General features: G+C 36.7%; 2 protein-coding genes across 3 annotated transcripts; one reads left to right on the top strand and one right to left on the bottom strand.

Moving 5' to 3' along the window:
• Window positions 1-288: 288 nt before the first annotated feature.
• On the top strand, window positions 289-1,689 carry LOC120014657. The gene is made up of 2 exons (XM_038866673.1): window positions 289-815; window positions 1,275-1,689. Exons 1-2 carry the CDS (start codon window positions 478-480, stop codon window positions 1,471-1,473), a joined length of 537 nt encoding a protein of 178 aa, XP_038722601.1. The 5' UTR covers window positions 289-477; the 3' UTR covers window positions 1,474-1,689.
• Window positions 1,690-2,974: 1,285 nt separating this feature from the next.
• On the bottom strand, window positions 2,975-8,579 carry LOC120014656 (type IV inositol polyphosphate 5-phosphatase 7). 2 transcript variants are annotated; one of them, XM_038866671.1, is made up of 13 exons: window positions 7,227-8,578; window positions 7,025-7,109; window positions 6,515-6,583; window positions 6,325-6,409; window positions 6,125-6,229; window positions 5,321-6,026; window positions 5,005-5,198; window positions 4,808-4,916; window positions 4,540-4,688; window positions 4,202-4,456; window positions 3,569-3,641; window positions 3,321-3,479; window positions 2,975-3,219 (listed from the first exon to the last, which is right to left on the bottom strand). In XM_038866671.1, the coding sequence occupies exons 1-10, from the start codon at window positions 7,254-7,256 to the stop codon at window positions 4,231-4,233; spliced, it is 1,758 nt and encodes a 585-aa protein (XP_038722599.1). In that variant the 5' UTR covers window positions 7,257-8,578; the 3' UTR covers window positions 2,975-3,219; window positions 3,321-3,479; window positions 3,569-3,641; window positions 4,202-4,230. The 2 variants fall into 2 exon arrangements, with proteins under 2 accessions (XP_038722599.1, XP_038722600.1); XM_038866672.1 differs by lacking the exon at window positions 6,515-6,583 and having other exon boundaries at window positions 7,227-8,579.
• Window positions 8,580-13,841: the final 5,262 nt, after the last annotated feature.

Consider the following 13,841-nt stretch of genomic DNA (forward strand, 5'->3'; position numbering starts at 1 on the left):
GAGAACCTATAACTTTCTTGTGAATAATTAGGCTAAATTGCAAGAAAGGAATTACCAATAAAAATAAGGAAAAATGTTTTAATTTATGCAATCTTTTTTTAATGTGGTAAATACAAAAATACTCTCTTTAAATTGAATAGGGAGTGAGATTCCAATTCCAAGTGCAATGCGTGTACAAACGGTTGTTTGGAATATCAAACAGAACTTTCCAAATCATAACGGGTTTAATACGGCGCGAACGTACATAAATTCCAATGACGCCCCCCCCCCCCCCCCCCAAAAGCCTTTCTTCCTCAACACCCATAACCAAAACCCTAGATACCTCTGTTTTTTTTTTCCCCCTTTCAATCTCTGGTCTGCTATAGAATTTTAAATCGGACTTCCTTGCATTCTTTTAAGCATTCAGCGAAAACCCAGTTCGTGCTCTCTGTTTGTTGGTTCTTGTGCTACAAAATCTTAGTCAAAGAACTTAGCTTTATGGCTTCGAGTGGCATTCGCATGCGTATGGTTCGGTCATCTAGTCAGGGAGAGGTTGGACTCCTCAGCCATCTCCGGCCATGGAATTCTTCATTCGAGAAGAAAAAAAACCCAGCTACTATTGCAAAACCGGTTCAAAGAACAGTCGCCGAATCGATGCCAAAGGTTGCAAAGAAGGAGGAGCAGGGGCAGCATCAGCCATGTGTTTTCACGATTGGTTCACCGGAGAGGAAGAAGGACGATAAAGGCAGCAAGAAAAACGGTTTTGGGGATTTCTTCAAGAATTGTTGCTTGTGCAAGAAGCAACTGGCTCGTGACAAGCACGTGTTCTGCTATAGGTAAGTTTATATTCTGTTCGTTCTTTTATTATGCTTTTGTTCTTTCTTTCTATTATGTTACTGTTTATGAATTCTGCATGATGGGTATGTTACTGTGTATATATGTTATCAAAGAGTTAATATATAGGCTTGATTTTATGGATAACTTCATTGATTGAGGATCTTTCGATTGTTCAATCTTGGGTAGTTTTCGCTTTTCGGTTTCCTCGTCCCTACGGGAAGGAAAAGGAAAATTCCACGTTCTTCCTTTCGAGATTAGGAAAATCCGAGGAATGTCTTTATCAGAATATTTTTGTTCCCTCACTTCAGACAATTAGAATAATTAATTTGGTGTGCGAACATCCTTACTAAATTCAATCAGATTGGGTGTTATTCCTTGGATGAATTTGATGTGCAACTTTATCAAATCATGTGTTCTTATGCTGATAAAATATGATCTTTTTTCTTTTGGTGATGCAGTGATTGCTCGTTTTGCTCTCCCGGTTGCCGCGATGATTGGATTGCATTGGATGGGTTTGATAAAGAACCTATCACACTAACACAACCTTTCGCTGATTATGTTCGAACTAGACAACAACAGAAGAATCAAAAGAATAGTGGCTGGTGTCCTGTTAAAAAATGGTGTACTAAGGTCATAGTGCTTTCAGACAAAGAGTAATCTGAAACTTCAATGGTTTTTATTTTACCTGCTAATTCCAGAGAGTAGAGAGGCATAGCTGGAAGGTTTTTCATTTTCAGCTTGCACTTTTAGGTCTGAGAGGACAGACAATGTGGCTAACATTTCTTGAGCTTTGAAACAGAAATTATTTTCTTTCTTTCCCTGTGTTAACAGAGAAGGATTCAATGCAATTTGAGATAGCAATGCTATGTGTCAGTTTGAAATTTTTTTTTATTATGTGATACATTTATTGACTCTGGTTCTAAGTTACCAATTTTGGAATTAATATAACTTTTCTCACAGAAAGATTCCTCATTTTCCAATTTCAATCACAGAATTTTCCAATTTCAATCACAGAACGTTCAAACATTTTAAGTTAGTAATATAATTTTAGTATTTTAAGGTGGTGTGGTGTGACATTTGCGACGTGGAAAATAATTTTTTTAAAAATAAAATGAGAGATGGTTATCCGACCAATTGTTGCTGTCATAAAACATAGAACAAAACCATTTTTGACAGTAACCAAATATTATTGGTTGCAATTTGAGAAAAGCTATGACAGATTTTGATGTTTCATTGGCAACAGAGACAGATTGTCCAACAAAGTCATGCAAATAAGGTATCAAGAATAAAGAATTGGCAGTATATGAAATTGTTGCAGGAAGACCAAGAAAAGTAAAAGAAAGACCAACCTTTATTGGTTTAGTGTGTCACACGAATGTCTATATCTAATCCCTTCAGGGTATGAGTTCCTCAAAGGCAACTCCCACCCACATCAGAAGCAAAGTATTTCCCTATAAACCAAGTCTCTCCATGAACAGAAGTTTTCACGTTTTTGTTCGATTTAGAACAAAACTTGGTCTTTTGACATCCTTTTGGTACAAAATATTCTACGGAAGCAAAACTAGCAAGATTGACATATGAAAACAATAAATAGAATACAACGGTCAACTTTCATTCTTTAGAATTGTTTAACTCTCTTCATGTACGAACTTTTCATGTTTTTGTTCACTGAAAACTGCAAAACCCACATCATGAGACAAGTTTGTTGTAATTTGTGGGTTGGATTTGTTTAGATAGTTGATTGCTAAGCAATCATTGCAACCCTTAGTATTTTTAAAATTTATCTTGGGTCAAGTTTTTTGACCTCAGATTCTGTCACAGGTGGGGGAGTTTTTGACAGTTCTTTGCCAATCCCTTGTATTTGTTTTATGTTGTCTAGGCATCATTTCACATATTCTGAACATGCGCATGCTTCAACAAGTACAGAAGGAATGCCCCAACCTCATAATGGTTCTTGAAAGCTATTGATCATTCACACTTCCTCTCCTGCTCTACTTTCCATAATAATCTGCAAAAACTGCAGCTCCACTTCCTCGATAAATCTAATTAATAAGCCTGCCAAAGCTGTAAATCTGTCTGGTTTGCTTTGAGTTTGTTGTTCACACCACACACAATAGAGCCAACTTTTACAGTAAAATCATGAACAAACGAGTCACACAGAGAGAGTGCATTCTGGTTTCCATCATCATATACTGCAATATTATATCTCCTTTCTTCTATCACTCTTCAGTAATGTATATCTGAACATGACTTTACTTCCTTTTTTGCATTGAAAACCGAAAGCAAGAACCTTTAAATCATTGAATTCATAAAAAAAAAATGTTAAACCTAATCTAATAAAGAATCATGAAAGAATTAATCTTCTTCAACCCACTTGGCAGCTTCGGATTCAGTCAGCTCTTCCTACAAACCAAGAACTTCATCATTAATTCATAATTAAATGGAAATCATATCTTTTAACTTATAATGTAGTTAGTACCCACTAATAAGCAAACAAATTGTACCTCATAATCATGTAGAACTTCCATGCTTGAAAAAAACTTTGAGCTGCAAAGAGGTGGGTGTTTGTGGATTGGAAACCAAATTATGCATCTTTTAGAAACTTTGTCAGCAGATTTGATTATGTGTGAAGTTAGTTGATGATCCAAATTACAAATTTACACCTGAAAAAGAAAAGAAAATATCAGATCAGGGAAAGGAACTATTTACTCAAGAACCAAGAAAAGTAAAAGAGGTAATGAGTATGACCAACCTTTTTCTGGTTAGTGGGCAATGGGATGTCTCCATCGCCCTCCAAAAAAAAATTTCTTCAAAGAGATTCCCGCCTGCCAATGGGGACCAACATTAACATTAGAATAGAACAAGCAAGGGATCTTCTCAAGAAAAATGTTGACAAAAAGGAAACAAGTATACATTCTGTTTTGGACTAGATGTTTTCTATAGATGAGATGACAAAATGCATATTCAGTTTCTTGCAAGGTATAACGTGGGCGTAGACCATCACGTTGACAAAAGACAGTTGCATTCTTACATATTCTGTATTCCCAACCCCACAAGAGAAAAGATGGTAAACCAGGAAAAGAAGAAGAAAAAAAATGAAGGTCGTTTGTGTTTCGACGAATTGATTGACATGTGACATGTGACATGCGACATAATATGCAGAAAACATAGAAATTTTCTGCACCAATTTACAGCCTCGTTCTATATCATAAGAAACATTTTTAAACTTATTTCTCCTTTCTGTTAGCGAGGTAGTATTTATATAATGGAAACAAGAAAACCGGGGCTAAGTTAAGCATCCCCAAGTAATATAAAACTTCATTTACCAGATACGTGAATTTTGTGTGGATGCACTATGCAAGAGATAGAAAGAAAGAGAGATTACCCAAAGAACGGCGAGAATTGTGGCATCCTTCAGAAAAAGTTCAGTTCAGTGTATCCGTTTGAATATGGTAGAAGCTCCTCCACCTCAATCCTGGAACTAGAATAACTTGTGCTTTTCTTCAACCGGCTGTTCTGGTTTGACTCAACTTCAGCCCAAAATATGCCATAAACTGGTCTATGATCTGAGAATCTTGATTCCCCACGGACATACGATAATTGCTGGAGCCCTTCCCCATGCCACAGTATCCGATCACACCTTCAAAAGCAAAATTAAGTTAATCAGCACGGCAAGTGAGTACATTCTAAGTAGCATAGCACCTAGCAGGAAGGTGTTCTTACCAAGCAGGTGTGCGGCGTTTCTCCTTTGGATGCATATCATCTCCCGTGTATCTGTCTGAATTGTTAGAGTACTTGTATGTTGGAGGAAAATATATCTTCCCCTCTTTCCATCCCACAAAAACACGACCGCGTCTTTGCTCATTCTTTAACTGCCAAGAGTACCACAAGTAGATCAGATTGAGAGTTTCACATGAATAAGATATAGAACTCAATCAAACTTTTTGAAGGAAACGGATTAAACTGATATGAGAGAAGATATGTAACTTACCTGGTCATTTTGTAACAAAGCCCTCCAGTTTTGCATTTCGACAAGTGCCTTCGCAGATCGGTATGAAAGAGCAATACGATAGTTCAAATCCCCAAGCCAAATAACTCGACTGGATAAAAATATGAAAATCAGCATCTTGATTAACTTCTAGTCAAAAGTACAAGTTACTATGTGATCAAAAGTCTATATAGTCTTACTCATGCTCAAGGATTGTTTCTGGGGACTTCTCATCACCAGCACCATGAACCTTTGGAAACCTAGTCTTTTTAAGAATCTCCATGACATCAGAGTTTCTTCTTAGCTCATCACCCTCCTTCTGTCCTGAGGTTAAATGACTACAAACAAAGCAAAAGCTTGTTTGATGCAAAAGCATGCTGACAGAAATAGATCCCTGCAAAACCCAGAAGATATTGCTTTCTCATTTAGAGGATATAAATAGCTCTTATAATTTCAGAAAATTTAAGCACAACATGGGGAGACTATTCAAGAACATCATGATAATTCGAAGAATACCTTATTTCCAAGGTAACCCATCAATCCTCTGCCCACACAAGATACTTTCATGTTTTTAACATGATCTCTCAGATCATTCCTCACCCATATGGTGAGAAATATTCCAACCATTTGCTTACTTGCGACCAAGCAGTATCTTGAATGCCCTGGCATCCTATATCCATCTTCAGTGGATGCCGATCCACCATGGTACATCGGCGAGTATAATACAGTACTTGGTGAATCTACAGGTACATTATCATCATCAGAGGAACCCCACCGGGAGTAATCACTGGGCCTAGAGTAATCACTAGGTCTGGAATAATCACTAGACCGGGAATAATCACTAGGCCTCTGCCCCCATCTATAACTTTGTTCATAATCGCTTGGCCTGTGACCAAATATAACTCGATCACAAACACTATATCGGCGATCAAGTCGTGGTTGGGGAATCGAATGGTCAGTGTCTGTTCTCCAGCTGCTGGGTGTTTGGAATGATCTACGATGGAAGAAAGGTGAATTCCTCCTCCTAGCAGATCCCTCAAAATCAGCATCTATTTCTGCAATTGGCTCAGGAATAGGAGATGGTGTATAACATCCACTGCTTCCACTAGTTCCAGGAAGACTGTTTAACGTCTTTCGAACTAGTGCCAGCCACTTTTTAGCAGGGCCATTGTCTTCTGCACCCAGAATATTGCCAGCATTTAAAGGAACTATCTCCTGAAAACTGGAAGAGATTGCAAATGGAAGTGCCAGTTAGTAACAATTTCGAATACGGAAATCAATAAAGTATTTTTTCCATGATACTATTACACCAAATCATACCCAAGAACATAAATGTCTGCGGGAGGTGAAGCATGAAGCCAGTCTTCTAGACTCAAGTTACTTGTTGGAGATCTTCCAGCCACATTCCATGTAGCTGCAAAAATACTGCTCCAAATCGAAAAAAGCGTTCATACTTGTGAATAACAGAAAAATAATATATCATGAAAAGAACACCTGCAATAATGGCATAGTATGTATACCTGTAATTCTGCACCTCTATGATCCTTGGGCAGTCAAGATTCATTCTGCCTCTTCTGCCTGACTCTCCATTTCTGCTAAATTTCTCTGCAGCGGTGTGGATGAGACAAAATTTTAGGCAAAATTATTTAATCATGATACCAGTTATTGGAGATGTATGCTTCAAGACATGCAGATATGATAATATTGTACCAGTTTTGCTATTTTTGATTTTGCTTGGTTCCCTCTCTGAGAAGCTAGTCCTACATTCTCTCTCACTCCCTGAAGAAATAAAGAAGGGGAAAAAAAACACACAGTTAATTCACCATTCCTAGAACTTCAGCATAAAGAAGTTAAATACATCTATTGGATATCTCCACCAATACCAAGGAACCGAAGAGCAATGGAATGGCTAAACTTGGTATTAGAAATGGCAGGAAATAGGGGAATATGCGGTAATGCATTGTTCAATTGCTCAAGCGATTGAGAAACTGAGATGGAAACAAAAATTGAGAATGTTTGAATCATCCATATTTATCTTTGTTTCTCAACAAACAATCAGAGCTGAGAAAGTGGAAAATTGCATAGCAAAGTGCATCTAATCGGGGAAGAACTTCGCTCCTATATACTGAGGCTAAGGTATATCTCCCAGGACCCTGATTTCTCTACCAACCAGAAAAATATATTGGTATGTTTACAAATAATGAAAAAAAAATCACCAACCTCCATGGACACCATCAGCTTGAAATTCCTCATTTTTACTCTTGATATTGAACAACTTCCAGATTATTTTCTTGGACCATGAGAGCTTCACCAAGCAAAGAAGACAAATAATCAATTGACTGGCCATTACAACCCCCAATTTAACATACAACAAATTGATGTCATTTTATATTTCCTGAAACACAAGAAGAAAAAAAAAAACCTTGCTTTTCTGGGAGTTTCCATCTCTCATTGTTTCACATACAGCTTTTCTCGTATCTTCTGCAATCCCTAAACTTCTAGGCTCTGCCTAGAATCACCAAAAAACAACTTACAGTTCAAAGAATCTCGTACGTGATTCTCCGTCCCCAATTTTGTTTTTTCACTGTTACAGGCTCTGTAGGTGTACTGATCAAGAAATAGACTTCCTTGGTTTGCTAAAAACAACCCAAACAAGCTCAAAAACTGAACCAAAAAGACCAAACAACAAATGGGTTTCTCCGAGTGACCTCTTCTAATGCAAACAAGCAAGAGCCCAGAAAATAAGAGCGCACAAGGAGGAGAAGGAGTCAAGAGAGAGAGAGAGAGAGAGAGACAATCGCTTTAATGCGTGAGAGTGAGATGAGAGATTCTTGAAGTCTAACAAGACAATGCGGCTGTTAGAGACAGATAAAGAGTATTTAGAGAGAGAGACGGCGTTTTAAGACCGAAGGTTATAGGCTCCACCTTCTCTCTCTGTCTCACACACACAGAGCTAAGCCTCCTCGTTCTTAGTAAACAGCAAAGTATCGAATTTGAACAGAATAAAGTGCAGGGAGAGACATGAAATCAGTGTTAATGGCTTTTTCTTTTACTGGGTATTTGGTTGTTTTTTTTTTTAACCGCAAATCTCAAGCATGCCCCCTCCAACATGAAATCGAAGCTCTATAACCAGCGACCCCTGTAACCTGTTATGTGATCAAAGCCCGTCCCATGTTCAGCAAAGTGTAGGGGGTGTGAGATCTGCAGCTGTCGTACCCTTTTTTCTTGCAGTTTTGGTCTTCCATCCAAAGTGAAAAAAGCACTTAAAGAGGGAAAAGATAAAGGAGAATGTAAGTTTAGTACTCTGTCCCTCTCTGTTTTCTTTCTTTTCTCTTTCTCTCTCTCTGTTCTTGTTCATTTTTTTTTTTAATTTTTATTTTCTTTGAATGGCTAAATTGACAAATGAATGCTTGTTCTATCTGGGTGTTTTAATGGGTGTTTGTCAGAATGTTAATTATTTAATAGGGTTGTTGTGGTTGTGGGGCTGCTAGTGTATCTCCTCAAAAACTTCAATCTTGTCCTTAATTTTTAGTTGTTTTTTTTTTTTTTAAATCTGTAGTTTGTTTTTATTCTGGCTTTGTGGAGCATTGTGTGTGTGTTTTGCTTCTTTAGACAAATGGAGGAATGTAGGGAATGCTGATTTACCAATTCTGAGGTCTCTCTTGGCTCATCAGTCTTTGGCCGTCTTTAAAAACAGGGGCAGTTGTCCCAATTTTCAGGGTGTTTTATGTTCCTTTCATCTACCTCTAGAGTTCCTAGAAGCTATCATATTTTCTAGGGCTGGATTCACTGGAGGCCTAAGTCTCCCCATTGATGGTGAATCCATTATTTTCACACTTGGCACATTGAGAGAGATGAGAAGAAGCAAATAGAGAAGTAGAAAAAGAAGATGAAGATGAGAGAGCGAGGTTTAACCCATCCCATTTGAGGTTTTTTTTTCCGCTTTGGACTCAAGGCTTGCACGACATTATCCTTTAAGGGCGTTCAACTGTTTATAAAGCACATCACTTGTTACTCTTCAAACTATCTCAACTGTTTATAAAACACATCACTTGTTACTCTTCAAACTATCTATGTGAGAGACATTTTTATGTCTTAACAAGAACCACGATCCGAAAATCCGAATTTCATACAACATCATTCTCTTCCAATTGTTTATGGAAATGATTTAATTGTTTTGGAATTTCAAAACCAAAATAGATGGGAAATAGTTATATAGATAATAGTGACATCTTTTTCGTCACAACATCTTAATTTGGTAAGCATAATCAGGCGTGCCGTCCGCCGTCCATGCACACACTCCTTTTTGGGCAGCTCCCCCCTCCTCTCTAGCCCCTTAATAGAAAATTATAGGCAAAATTAAAAAATTAGACAAAGATATAGGGTTTAGGCTCCCCCATTTCCCAAGTTAGGAATCTAGTGTTAATTTAATACTTATGAAACATTTTCAAGGGTTTGTAGTTTGTTTTTTTGAAATACCATTGAGAAATATATTTCTTATTGGAATCGAATTTTGGACACACATATACCTAACCCAGCTGATTACAAACCGAATCGCCTCTCATTGATAGTTTGTTGTTTGTTATAATTGGCTTTTGACAAATATACTCATGATGTTGGGCCTTCCAACCATTGATTAGCAACAATTTCTTAGTATTTGTTTTGAAGGACAATAGTTATTGACTTGACGGCGCAGCATGCCTTAGTTGGGATATAAAATTATATTTATGCATAAACTAAAGGGCGCACCCACATCGCATACCATTGTCCTATGCAAATCCTTATTCCAAACCCTTATCATGTGTGTACTATACATATATATATATATATATATATATATATATTAATGGCCATTTGTCCCATTAAGAGATGATTAGCTAGAATTTGCTTATAAATTGTCTTGTTTCCCATGTAATGATTCACAAAACACCATTACATGGCTTTTGGCTTTCCTTTTGTCATGGTTAGACCATGTAATTACATGTTCACTTTGGATACAAAAAGATCCATACTGTTTTTATTTCTCTGGCCCATCTCACTTGATGGTATTTGAGCTTAAAAAATGTCTTGTTGATGGTAAGGAGTTGAATTTTGTTTATAAACCACTCAACTGGGTTATGTTAGGCCGATGTGAGATTTGAGTCTTGAAATTATCGCCTCATATGAAATCAACACATAATGGATCACATCTTAGCGTGTTTGTTTTTGCCATCGGTCATAGTCATGGGGTTGAAATACAGGAGATTAGGACTCAAATAGGAGAGAGAGAGGACCAGCTAGAATATTTTTTTGTGTGATATTCAAATTTCTAACCATAATTGAGTGGACTTGCATATTGTTCAAATCTAGGGTTATCTTACTTATCTAATTAGCATGGAAATCAACTCTTCCTTCTTGGAAATGGTTGGTGACTTGCTTTTTCCCTTTTCTTCTATGCATAAAATGTCCCTTGTGGGGTATTGCTAATTCTAAATGTGGGTCTTGATGGAATCATTTCAAGCATTTAGGAAGGGGAAAAAAAAAGTGATGACTTGTTGTATGAATGAGATTAATGTGAAGTGGGCCATAGTTGGTAATTGGATTGGAGATAATCTAAAGAGCAAAAGAGACTTGGCCCCACAATATACAGTCTCTTTTTTTCTTCTTAGATGACCTTTGATGTCTTCAGTATGGTATCTAAAAACCAGTAATGTCTTTGGATTCAATGAGGATATCATGGAAAAAAAGAGAGGGTATCTTGGATTCATATTTTCTCTTCATCCCTCATTGTGTGGAGGGGAAGAAATTGGTACCACTTCATTACTTCAAAATTGATACAAATTAACTTCACTGATATCTTTAAGACAATACCTCAATTGGGTTGGCCCGAACTTTTATCACATAATTTATCTACTTCTCATCTCCTTTTTCTTCAAATTATAACTTCACCTCCAATTGAATTCGATATAGTTAGGTTTGTATGTTGAGTTTAAGAAACACATTTGATGTTGGCAGAAGCTTCATATTGGTTTAGTAAGGGTGGCAAAGTGACCCATAACCTATTATCTTAGGTTTCATTTGGAGTAGAGTATAAAACTCCGTATAGTATAAGAATTACCACATATATTATACTATCTTTTTTTCACTGTATCGTATAAGAATGATACTATACAAGTTTAATACGTACTAAATTATTTTCAAACTCAGACTAAATTATACATCAACTTATACCATTATTAACTAATACATTGAATAGCAAAATTATATTAGCTTACACGGAGCACCAAACCGAGCCTTAAGACTCTAGGTTAATATGAGTGTCAAATGAGCAAAAGAGGTCACAAAAGGGCACCTGGGCATACCGACATACCCATGAACTTTCCGGGGCTCAATCTAGTCGGTAAATAATTACACACTCTTCTAATAGCATTTCCATATATATTCTCTAGGGCACTCCATTACACCAATCTCATCAAATGGTATTCAAAAAAGCCATAATATGGATTTTATGGATCTTTGAATTCTTTTGCAATCTACAAAGAATATGAAATGGCATCTTGGAGAGACAAGAACCATCCATGGAGTATATATGTACAAATTATGTTATATAGATCCTTTTAAATCATCCCAACAGCTTGGAAAATGAGAACAGGAATATTTGATGTCTATTAGAGTCATTTCAATAAGTCCCAACAGTCATTAACCATGCATTATTTAAGCATTATTAGCACAAAAAGTGATGTTCACAACCCATCGATTTCAACTTAGATTGGGTTATCATAACCAAAGACACAATCTTGGACCAAACAATCACCCAAAACTTGTCAAAAAAAAGCATAAAGAATGCCAAGAAGATTTGGGTTTTGCTTTTTTGTTTAGTGTTGCTTTTGTTTCTTTTTGGGTTTTCCCAAATTAAACCACCCTCTCTTCTTTGGTGAATTAAAGGCCAAATTGGAGATTTACGAGGCAGTCAAAGTATGGCAAAGGGCAGGACCTGATTTTTGTTCTTTTTTGTTTGCTAGCTTATATGTGTTTTTTTATCCTTTTTTTCGTTCTTTCAGTTTTCAAAAATATTCACTGTGCATTGCTTTTTGTTTCACATGTCATTTTCTTGAATCATCCACCATAGATGCAAAGTATATCATGAATATCTTCCCCCTTCTCTCTCTAACTGGGAATATTTCTCACATTTGCTTCTCATGTAAACTTGTCTACCATGTGTTACATGGCTTGAATGCATGCATGAAAAAATATATAAGATCAAATTGGCCATGTAACACTCTCAATAAGCCGAATCATATGTATTCGGAAGGTTCTGAGTTCGATTCTTACTGAGAATAATACTTTTGTGATCATGCGTTGAGTTTTGAGTCAAAGTATATATATACCCTGTTGTCAGGTGAGAAACTTCTATGTACTTTGATTTGACGGTTAAAATTTACATCTATATCGAATGTTTAAAGAACATATATATGGTGTCATTCTTGAGTACCCAAAAGAAAAACCCTCAACAAGATGGTTTTAGGTACGACAACAACCTTATTAATTTTGCAATCAAGGAAGCTGTCTGAAATATCGTCATCAAGCTTTCAATGAATCATTCATTGAGACAATTAATTATATAGAAACTGGAATTCCCCAAAAGTATTTTATGGAGGTGATTGGATTGGGTACTCATATCTGATCAAGCTGCATGTGGTGTTCATGTGGCATTGCATGCAAGTGATATAAAAAAATGTCAAAATTAATGAACCCACTTTTGACATTCCTCTCATGGTGATAAAGAAAAAGAATTCCCAATAATTGGAGACAACGTGATATACATTGATTTTTTTTTGTAACTTTGGTAACTTCTAGATCATCCTAATCAGGACATTTAGTATCTTTTAGCAGCACTAGGATATTGTAAACAATGATGCACATCATGTGTTCGACGTATTGCTTCTTAATTGTCTTAGCTTCTACATTTCAACAACAAAGTCTTTTTTTTTTTCCCTTCTCTCCCTTTTGTTCTTCTTATCATGAGGTGCTTTTCAGTCCTAGCTAGGTAGCTGGACATCTTACACAAAAAAAAATGGGGCTAATTTGTGGCTCATATATATATACATATGTCACATGTGGTGAAGGGAATGTTTGCAAGGAGGGTATACTAGTAGTGAAGAAAATGAGGATGGTGAAGTGGAGGGATGAGTATAAATACACACAACACAAAGGGGGTTGGTTTGGGTCAGAAAAGCCGCTGACCAGTCAAAAATCACACCAGCATTCAGGGTTGTGTGTGTGTGGTAGCCACTCTTTTGGTCTACTATAAGAACCCATACTCATATAAGATGTTGAGGAGGCTTTGTGTTCTTTGATTTTGAAGTTGGTAAACCTTAGTCACACCCATAAGTTTATTAAAGACACCCAAACTTAAGTTGATCACCCCTTGTAAATATCAATTGACGGAGTACGGGTGTAAGTAAAGTTTACCTTTGAAGTTTAAATTTTGTGATATCAGACCCAACTATTGAAGTTGCTTGTGAGCCCAATACATTTAAGTCTTTGGGGCATGGTGATAGTTATTGGAGAAGGACCAATTGTCCTTTTCATGTTACAATACTTAAATGCATACATTTTGTGACAACTCAAACTCAATACGATTTTCTTTTGTGGTATGTTTTGAATGATGATAAGGTTTCACTAAATGCCCAACAAAAATGCTAAGATCTGATTGTTTTTGTCTCAGGTATCTCAAATACTGAGATGGACGCACATAATCTATGAGAAAATCATGGGTCTCACATAATACATATGAAATCGTCTACGTCTATCTTAATATTTGGGATAACTAAGACAAAAAACATTAGTATCCATAAGATTGCGGAAAACACTAGGATCTATAAGATTGCTGAAATCACAATCTCCAATAGCGACAAAAGGCCCAAAACTATACAAGTACGGGGTATGGCCATCAAGCCCAAACTAGCTTCGTTTGGGTAATGAGTAATGGACTAGCAGAAGCCTACTTATTGATCATTGAACGGCCTTTAGTGTAGCCCAATAACTATTCAAGCCC

This window comes from Tripterygium wilfordii, chromosome 14 (genome assembly GCF_013401445.1).
Source record: "Tripterygium wilfordii isolate XIE 37 chromosome 14, ASM1340144v1, whole genome shotgun sequence".
NCBI classification, from domain to species: Eukaryota; Viridiplantae; Streptophyta; class Magnoliopsida; order Celastrales; family Celastraceae; genus Tripterygium; species Tripterygium wilfordii.